This window comes from Dasypus novemcinctus, chromosome 13 (assembly GCF_030445035.2).
Source record: "Dasypus novemcinctus isolate mDasNov1 chromosome 13, mDasNov1.1.hap2, whole genome shotgun sequence".
Taxonomy (NCBI): Eukaryota; Metazoa; Chordata; class Mammalia; order Cingulata; family Dasypodidae; genus Dasypus; species Dasypus novemcinctus.
In genome coordinates this window covers 67,734,332-67,744,170 of record NC_080685.1, presented here as the reverse complement: position 1 = coordinate 67,744,170, position 9,839 = coordinate 67,734,332, and the positions used below count along the sequence as shown (strand labels likewise).

Genomic DNA, 9,839 nt, shown 5'->3' with positions numbered 1-9,839 from the left:
CTCGTCAGACTATGTTCCAAAATGACGATAATTAGCCATAATAAACCCAAACAATGGAAAAGTATATGCGATGTTGTATTGAACCATTGTCATGACTCATCATCTTGGAAAAGTGGACAGAAACAAAAAAAAATTTTAAATCATTCTTTTTATTGGTCTCTTCTGTGAAGGACTGGTGATCAAGTGGTGGAAACAACACTGCAAAGAAAGAAATGCATCAGAGCGAATACTTTGGTCGTTTAACAGCCCTTCAAACCCTGGGCAACTCCATGCCCATGTTCATTTCATAGGAGAGCAAGTGCTATACTGGTCCCTCGAGCTCATATGAACTTTTTTACAGGAAAAAATGCTTTGGAGCCGTACTGTAGAGGTGACTTTACCTTTTTTCCCTTCTTCAAAAAAGGGGTGGGGGGATGAAGGAGAGCAGTATATCCTTTGCAAGTAAAAAAAAAAAGTTACCTATGAAGTTGTTGACTAGCTATTAGCTTTCATGCGACCAAAAAAAGGCGGAAGGAGGGTCGATTGCCTGTGCCGCATACGCACCAGGTTAAGCATCGATCGCCTCTAAAACCACAAAGCCTTCTCGCCGTTTCTCACGCCAGGCCGCACTGCTCTCTTCCTCGCGGGGCAAATCCGCAGGCGCCGGGCGAGGCGGCGGCGGCCCGCTGGGGCTTTCCCGGCGCTCTGCCCCCGTGCGCTTCGCAGGGGCTCCGTGAGAGACGAGGAGAACACCGAGGCAACTCACACGCGCATTTGGGGGAGGAGACGCGGGAGATCGCAGCCCGGAAGGAGCAATTAGCTTTATGTGAGAGGGGGAGGGGAACTGTGGGTGCCAGGAGAAGCGGAAACGGACAAGTCATGTGTGACGTGATTTTCACGAATAAAAGGGCTGTGCTCTCCGTTAGTTTCCAGTTGTCAAACGACTTGCAGCCGGCGAAGTCTCAGCAGCGCCTCCTCCGGAGTTGGATCCCGGAGACCACAGCCCTCGCCGCCTCCGCCCGCCCGCCGCCGAGATGCTCGCCCGCGCCCTGCTCCTGTGCGCCGCCCTGGCGCTCGGCCTCGCAGGTGGGTTGCTCTGCGCGCCGCGCCCCTCCAGCTCGGTGCCTGGCCTCGCGCCGTTTTCCCCCTGCCTTCGCCGCTCCCCCGCTTCCCGCCCGCGCGGTAGTCAGTACTCTCCAAAGGGAGACCCTGCATGACTTTGAAAAAAATTTTGGACCTCTTGAGTTCAGAACACCTAGGTGGCTAGCACAGCTCTGTCACGCGATCGGTTACGCAATGGGACCGGTTACTTCATCCGTCTCAGCCTCTTTCCTCATCTGCTAAATGGGAATAGGGATACTAATTTGCAGCTTCTCGTCATAAGACAGGATCTGATAAATATATGTGAAAGGTTTGTGTGTGTGTTACCTACCCTTATTGAATGGGAGCGATTGTTTTGAATAAACTTGTTACTGTATTTTATTTCTGCGCCAGAAAAGCCGCTAGTATTTTTAAGATAAGTATTTTCTTTTTGAAAAAGCTGTTTTTACTTGGAATATTTTCTTAAATTTTGAGTAATGTAGTGATCCATCCACTTTAATTTGGAAAGTGCCACTTATTTGAGCTTCTTAAAAATGCTAATTCGGACACCTAAAACGTCATTAAGAAAAGGCTTAGTGCCATTATTTCCCAGGTTGAATGTTCGGTTACTCTTATTTAGAATGGAAGTTGGTATATCTAGCTTATAATCATTCTGTGAGCAGGCTAAAAATAGTTTACGCGTGACAGTTTGTATGGTTCTTGAATTTATTACGGTAAAGTTGACCCATGGTAAGTAAACAATTGTTGAAGTCAAATATACACACTAAAAGGTGATGTATTTACTATCCTTCCTTTCATTGTAGCGAATCCTTGCTGTTCCAATCCATGTCAAAACCGAGGTGTATGTATGAGCGTAGGATTTGACCAGTATAAATGTGACTGTACTCGGACAGGATTCTACGGGGAAAACTGTTCAACACGTAAGTTTATCCCTGGGTTCCCTCATTTGGAATGGGACCACAAACAATTATCATTTTAGAGATTTGTGTCTTAAAATGAGCCATGTTAATTTCTCCCTTTTTTTCTTCTTGCAGCTGAATTTCTGACAAGAATAAAATTGTTCCTGAAACCCACTCCAAACACTGTGCACCACATACTTACCCACTTCAAGGGAGTCTGGAACATTGTCAATAGCATTCCCATCCTGAGAAACAGTATTATGAAATACGTGCTGACATGTAAGTTGGAGCCTCTTTCTACTGTTTTCAGCTTCCTAAAAGAAAAATGTGGCTTATAATACTGTAGTTCACTAAGACTGTTCCAAAAATAGATTTCCATCCCTGACTACTTGGCTTGCAATATAGCTTTTTCAGTATCCCTTCTATCTTAATGGCCAAAAATATTGACTGGGTCCCACCCAGTTTTTACAGTTATGTCTCATAATTGGAATTCTACTCACAACCCCACTGACTTCTCCCCATTACTCTCCTACTGTCCCTTTCAATAAGTAAAGGAAATATGGTTCAGCTGCTGGTTGAGTATCCACAGGCCAGAGAATTATTCTAAACATGTAGCACCCATTAAAATACATGGTTAATATGAACTGGGACTAGCAAGAAAATAGAGCTGTACAGTGAGTTTCATACCTAGACTTTCCTGTCATAAGTCTCTTATGCCATATATGGTTTTTTGAAAAGTCAAGATGGCTGAACCATAATGTCCTGTGTAAGATATGTGCATTATTAGAGATACATTTTAATGTATTCTTTTAAGTACAAGGAGCAGTTAGACTTGTTTTAAAATAGAGCATCTTTGTCAGAATTAAATTCTGTCTCTACTGTCACTTTCCTCATTTTATCATAAAAATGAACATTATTTGCTTTGTATATGGGACCAATAAAATATATTTTCCTTGCAATTTCAGCAAGATCACATTTGATTGAGAGTCCACCAACTTATAATGTTCGATATGGCTACAAAAGCTGGGAAGCGTTTTCCAACCTTTCCTATTACACCAGAGCCCTTCCTCCGGTGCCTGATGACTGTCCAACTCCCATGGGTGTGAAAGGTGAGTGTAAGAAAGCAGAGATGCATTACTTGCACTGGGGGTTGAATTGACAACTAGAAAATAGGAATTAGCATTCTCTATCATTTATTTGTTAATAAAAAATTATTATGGAGCTATTTTTTAAGTTTGAATCTATGAAAACTATTCCATGAAAGTAAATGGGCTTTAATATTATTGAATTATTTCCTTAAAACTGAACTAATAATAGTTAAACAATAATACATAAAATTATTCAATAAGAAGTTGTTTCTCATATTTTAGAACTTTCATTTACAAATAATCCTATTCACATTACTTTTATCCTGTAAGTGAAAAAATCTCTGGTAAATTGACATATATTAATTGAATATATGGATTCTTAGCTTAGTTTTCTTATATTTCAGGGAAGAAGGAGCTTCCTGATTCAAAAGAGATTGTGGAAAAGTTTCTTCTAAGAAGAAAGTTCATCCCTGATCCCCAGGGTGCAAATATGATGTTTGCGTTCTTTGCTCAGCACTTCACCCATCAATTTTTCAAGACAGATCACACACGAGGACCAGCTTTCACCAAGGGATTGGGCCATGGGGTAAGATAGCATGAAATCAGAAATATAGCAAATCATATTGAAGTGCCATCATTAAGACAAAAAAAAAAAATTCCCTATCTATAAAATCCTTAATGGAGTTTTCCATTTTAATCTACTGGTTTAATTTTTTTAAATTATAGACTCTATATTTTAGTTTGGTTCTTTTTTTAATTTAAGATATTTTCACTGTAAAATCTTGTGTCTTCAAAAGTATTTTAGCACCCTGATTATGCTGCTTTAAATAATCTTAAGGTGAGATTTTTGCAGCATTATCCATGCATTTGAACAACATAGCTTCATTTTATTAATAAGAATTTGATATCAATAATAAGTTGTCTGATGCTTTGTTTAAAAATACTATCTAATTTTAGTGACATGATGTATTTTTAGGCTCCATGTGAGATATTAATACCATTAAACGAGAGGCATATAGGTTTTTAGTTACAGTAAATAAAAGAATGCATTTTTGTATTTTTTGGCTATGATAATGTGTTTTATTGAAAATTTGTAGTTAAAACAAGCTAGAACATCAAATTAAGTAGATACGTTATATAACTTCAACTGCAAAATTTTCCATAATTTTTAAGGTGGACTTAAATCATATTTACGGTGAAACTCTGGATAGACAGCATAAACTGAGACTTTTCAAGGATGGAAAACTGAAATATCAGGTATGTTCCATTTGAATATAAGAATTAGTTAGAACTCACTGCCCTGATCGATATTTTAAAATACCTAATGCCAAATATTTGTTTCTCAGCCCCTTTTTTTAACCAATATCTGTTACTGTTATTTTTTAGGTAATTAATGGAGAGATGTATCCTCCCACAGTCAAAGATACCCAGGTAGAGATGATCTACCCTCCTCATGTGCCTGAGCACTTGCGGTTTGCTGTGGGGCAGGAGGTCTTTGGTTTGGTGCCTGGGCTGATGATGTATGCCACAATATGGCTTCGGGAACATAACAGGGTGTGCGACATACTCAAACAGGAGCATCCAGAATGGGACGATGAGCAATTATTCCAGACAAGCAGACTAATACTGATAGGTAAGCAAGAAGAAAAAATGATTGAAATAAAACCCTCTGTCCCAGAGAACAGTCTTTGTTGTCTTTGCTATATTTTGAGTAATTCTGAAGGAATGTAGTGAATATAAAATCTCATGCTCAATAATACATAATTCCAAAAAAAAGCCCACATAATCATGTTTTTATCCTTGAGCATGATTGTTAAATATAATTACCTTTATTTTGATATTTTAAGGGAAAAATAAAAGTGAAGGAATAGCTAATGAATATAAAAATCACAGTTCAGTTGCTTAAAAGTTTGTGATGAGAAAGAATGAATGTTCTTAATTCTTTTTTGTGTGACTAGGAGAAACTATTAAGATTGTGATTGAGGATTATGTACAGCAGTTGAGTGGCTATCACTTCAAACTGAAGTTTGATCCAGAGCTGCTTTTCAACCAACGATTTCAGTACCAAAACCGTATTGCTGCTGAGTTTAACACACTTTATCACTGGCATCCCCTTCTGCCTGATACCTTTCAAATCAATGATAAGGAGTACAACTATCAACAGTTTCTCTACAATAACTCTATCTTACTGGAACATGGGCTTACCCAGTTCGTTGAATCATTCACCAGGCAAATTGCTGGCAGGGTAAGCATTATTACTAAAAATCAAAAGCCTAGTTAATAACTTCAGAGCTTCTAGCTCACAAATAATTCTTTTTTTTTTTTAAGATTTTATTTCTCCCCCCCCCCCCCCCCCCCCCCGTTGTCTGCTCTCTGTGTCCATTCGCTGGGTATTCTTCTGTGATCACTTCTGTACTTATCAGCGGCAATGGAAATGTGTGTTTCTTTTTGTTGTGTTATCTTGTGTCAGCTCTCCCTGTGTGTGTCACCATTCCTGGACAGGCTGCACTTTCTTTCACGCTGGGTGGCTCTCCTTACGGGGTGCACTCCTTGCATATGGGGCTCCCCTACGCAGGGGACACCCCTGCGTGGCAGGGCACTCCTTGTGCGCATCAGTACTGCGCATGGGCCAGCTCCACATGGGTTAAGGAGGCCCGGAGTTTGAACCGTGGCCCACCCATGTGATAGGCAGACGCCCTATCCATTGGGCCAAGGCTGCTTCCCACCACAAATTATTCTTAAAATTATTATTTTGCTAGTAAAATGATTTTCTTGAGACGAGAAGTACGTTTTTTAAAAAGTCTAAACTAATATTTTTATCTGCTGTTGCACCCAAAAAAGTAGCAATCTGTGTCCATACCTTAAAAGCAGAAATATTTTTAAAACTTTCTTTAATCTTATAAAAAATTCAGACTTGAAATTTTTGTAATTTCAAAAACTTGATTTTTAAATAATTTTAAAAGACAAAATAGTTCTAGGCTAGTGCGCATGGAAATTTTAAGGACAGCTCCTGTTGAAGTATGTAAGCATATTTCCAGGACAGAAAGTTAGTTTTAAGTCTCAGTTTAAAGCTCAACACCAGACTTACTTGTTTTATACCCAATAGAAACTGTAAATTTGCCTAAAATTCTCATTTTACAATTTAATTCATTTTCCACAGATTTCTGGCGGTAGGAATGTTCCACCTGTAGTACAAAAAGTAGCAAAGGCCTCAATCGATCAGAGCAGAGAGATGAAATACCAGCCTTTAAATGAGTACCGCAAACACTTTCTGCTGAAGCCCTATGAATCATTTGAAGAGCTTACAGGTGAGAAACTGTATCTTAATTTCTTGAAAGAATCAGGAGTCAAATTGAAACAACATAGAAGTGGAAAGCAAATCAAGTGAAGGATTTCTAAAGCTTTTCATTGGTTGAAGCTGTCTTTATCACCCTTACAGGAGAGAAGGAGATGGCTGCAGAGTTAGAAGCACTCTATGGTGACATTGACGCTATGGAGCTTTATCCTGCCCTCCTGGTAGAAAAGCCTCGTCCAGATGCCATCTTTGGTGAGACGATGGTAGAAATGGGAGCTCCATTCTCCTTGAAAGGACTTATGGGGAATCCTATATGTTCTCCTGGCTACTGGAAGCCCAGCACTTTTGGTGGAGAAGCAGGTTTTAAAATCATCAACACAGCCTCAATCCAGTCTCTCATCTGCAATAATGTGAAAGGCTGTCCTTTTACTGCATTCAATGTTCAAGATTCACAGCTTGCCAAAACAGTCACCATTAATGCAAGCTCTTCCCATTCCAGACTGGATGATCTCAGTCCCACAGTACTGCTGAAAGAACGTTCAGCTGAGCTGTAGAAGTCTATTGATTGTATTTATTTATTTATACGAGATATTTCTTTTAACTTAATTATTTAATATTTATGTTAAACTCCTTATTTTACTTAACATCTTCTGTAACAGAAGGTAGTACTCCTGTTGCGGAGAAAGGGGTAATATTTGTGAAAGGATTTTTGTGTTACTACTTAAGACATTTCCTTCATGTTAAAGGGGAAAACAGATTCTTTTTTTGTTTTCATAAACCAGTGGGACATGAATTTTGACATCTTCTTACCTGAATTTCATTTTTTTATTATATTGTAAGAAGAACAAAAGCAAAACTTGAACCAGATGGTAAAATGCTGCTAGTTTCTATACTGTCTGTTCCCACTGTATCTTCCATGATGCACCAGACGCAACTAACATTTTGTAATTTTAACATGCTTTTAGACATTTGTTTGTCATCAAACAAGAATGGTATTGCATTTAAAATGAATTACTAAGCCATTAGCAATAATTTCATGTCAATTTTTTAAAGCAACATTAAAACAGCAATTGGAAATTTCTAAATTTATAAGGTAGTCACTTGTAAAAGCTTGTTTTATTTTCTGTGCTAAAGTTATTAAGTCTTTATCCTCACCAATAAAGTGAGCTATCATAGATTTAAATCTATAAAGTCTGTACAAATTATACTACAATTAATGAAAAAAACATTACAGTTCGAATTTGGGTTTAAACTCTTGAAGGGGACTTTTGTGTGATTGAGTACTGGCCTGGTATCAACATATTTTGTTGTAATGTTAATGAATTACCTCCCTGGATTTAGCTATCTGTTTTCTCAGATTTTCTATTGATGGTAGAATTTAGCAGTCCATATCATAGTGCAAAAGGTAGCAAAGACCTCATGAGATACCTCTTCAAAATGCTTAATTTCATTTTCACACATTAATTTAATTGGAATCTTGACTAAGCCAGTACAGTATATGCATTTGAATTAAGCCTGGCTTTACCTGTCTGCTGTTCTTTTTTTCCAAGCAGGTAGCAGGAGTGAATTTAGGACCTCAAACATGGGAAGCAGGCACTCAAACCTGAACTCATCTGTTCCCTATGCTCTTCCCTTTAATTTCTTCTCTTAGCCATTTTGCTAAGAGACACTCTTTATCATTTTACAATTTTGTTTTACTTCCTTTGAACTTTCTACCTGTATTTTTTTATCTGGACTTATGCAAGTTTTCAGGACAACCTCAGCTCAGGGCTATTTAATTCCTCTTAAGAGGAAAATAAAAAACCAGTATACATATATTTTAATTGAAAGGCAAGAGAAGCATACAAATAAACTAGTATTTATTCCTATTCTAATGAATGCCCTTTCTTGTTTAAAACTACAAAAATGCCTACATAATTCCCAGCAAAATGCTGCTGCTGCTTTTCCAATCACATTGTCAGCTGACATTTTCTGGTACTGTATATTACTTAGTTTAATTTATTTTAATTTATTGATGAAATGCTTGAATTAAGATTTTTGAATGAATTTTCAGGAACCAATTCTATTAAGATATTTAACATTAGACTGTATGTCAGTAGCATTTACCTGTATGCCAGTTCAGAGAACAGTGTGTCTCATCAGCCAGGATGTGCCATAAAACTGACTTTTATATATTCTTTGAAGTGCCTTAGATGCTTCATTAATTCATTCAACTCTAATTTATTGAGGAATTACTCTCTTGAAGCACTGTGGTTTTTAATATTTTTAAATCAGCACCAATTACAAAGTTAGTAATTTTGATCAATCAGTAAATTTGTAATTTTTACTGTAAACTACATTAATTTTTACTGTATTTAGTAAATTTGTAAATAACTGAAAAAATGAGTCTCTTGGGAAGTGGGAGAATATGAAATAAATTTCATTAAAAAGAAATAACTCAGGGGAATTTTTCTTAAGATATTATGTGTTAAAGGTTTAAGAGTCAATATTAGAAGTGTTACTTTGATATTAAACTCCGTTGACTAAACCTGAGAATTGGGGATTGTATGTAAAATGTTTCAATGCCTCAGACAGATGTGTATTTAAATTAACTTATGTAAAATAAGTCTTGAAACCTCTATTTTTATACTATGAAAGAATTGAAAAATCGCTTTTAAAAATAAATTTTGATGTCTGCACACAATTGTCTTTGACATTTGATTTCATTGTAGCATTGTCATTAAAGTGAACTATTGACTGGTGTTCTCTCTATTTAAAACTATAAAATGGCCCTTAATGAAATGATTCTACCCTCCTTCATACAGACCCTTCCTAGGGTCACTATTTAGAATCTCTTACTGCAGCATTGTGTTGGAGAAATGATATCAAACAAATGTGGGTTCTTTTTTCCCAATGCAACTTAAAGACTAATTTCTGAGACTGGGATTTTAAAGAGAAACTTTTTTTGTGAAATCAAAGGAGGTCAGTCACCTTAGACTGCTCAAAAACTGCTGCACAGAAATTCTAATACTGTATAATACCAGGAGGCTAATGAGTAATCCGGCTGGGCTTTGCACAGGTTCTTTCATTTATAAACAATAAGGGGCTGAACAGGATGGGGGTGGGTACCAAATGAGTGAGTCACAAAGTTACAATCATCATCAGAGAAATCAAGGCATCCAGATGGAAAACAGATCGCTACGAGGTTTTTCATGTGGCTATCAAACAGGAAGGTGGACTGGTCGGTCACCCTTTCAAAAGAAATGTTCATATACAAAGATGAAGATCTGTCTGGAGTAATCATAATGGCAGGTAAAAGTGGCCATATACAAGGGTAAGATCCACCTGGAATAATCTTTACAATGGCAGGTTTTTAGTTGGAAATGGCCACATACAAAGGGGAGGTCAGTCTAGCCAATTTCAATAATTTCAGATATTAACCCTTTTGGCGAATTTAAAAAGCATCAATATAATGTTTCAATAATCATAATTATTAAC

General features: G+C 37.4%; 1 protein-coding gene across 1 annotated transcript; it reads left to right on the top strand.

The window, feature by feature from the left end:
• The first annotated feature begins 845 nt into the window (after positions 1-845).
• On the top strand, positions 846-9,045 carry PTGS2 (prostaglandin-endoperoxide synthase 2). Its single transcript, XM_004468449.5, has 10 exons — positions 846-1,065; positions 1,884-2,000; positions 2,115-2,258; positions 2,945-3,088; positions 3,472-3,653; positions 4,241-4,324; positions 4,454-4,700; positions 5,026-5,312; positions 6,228-6,375; positions 6,507-9,045. The coding sequence occupies exons 1-10, from the start codon at positions 1,014-1,016 to the stop codon at positions 6,914-6,916; spliced, it is 1,815 nt and encodes a 604-aa protein (XP_004468506.1). The 5' UTR covers positions 846-1,013; the 3' UTR covers positions 6,917-9,045.
• Positions 9,046-9,839: the final 794 nt, after the last annotated feature.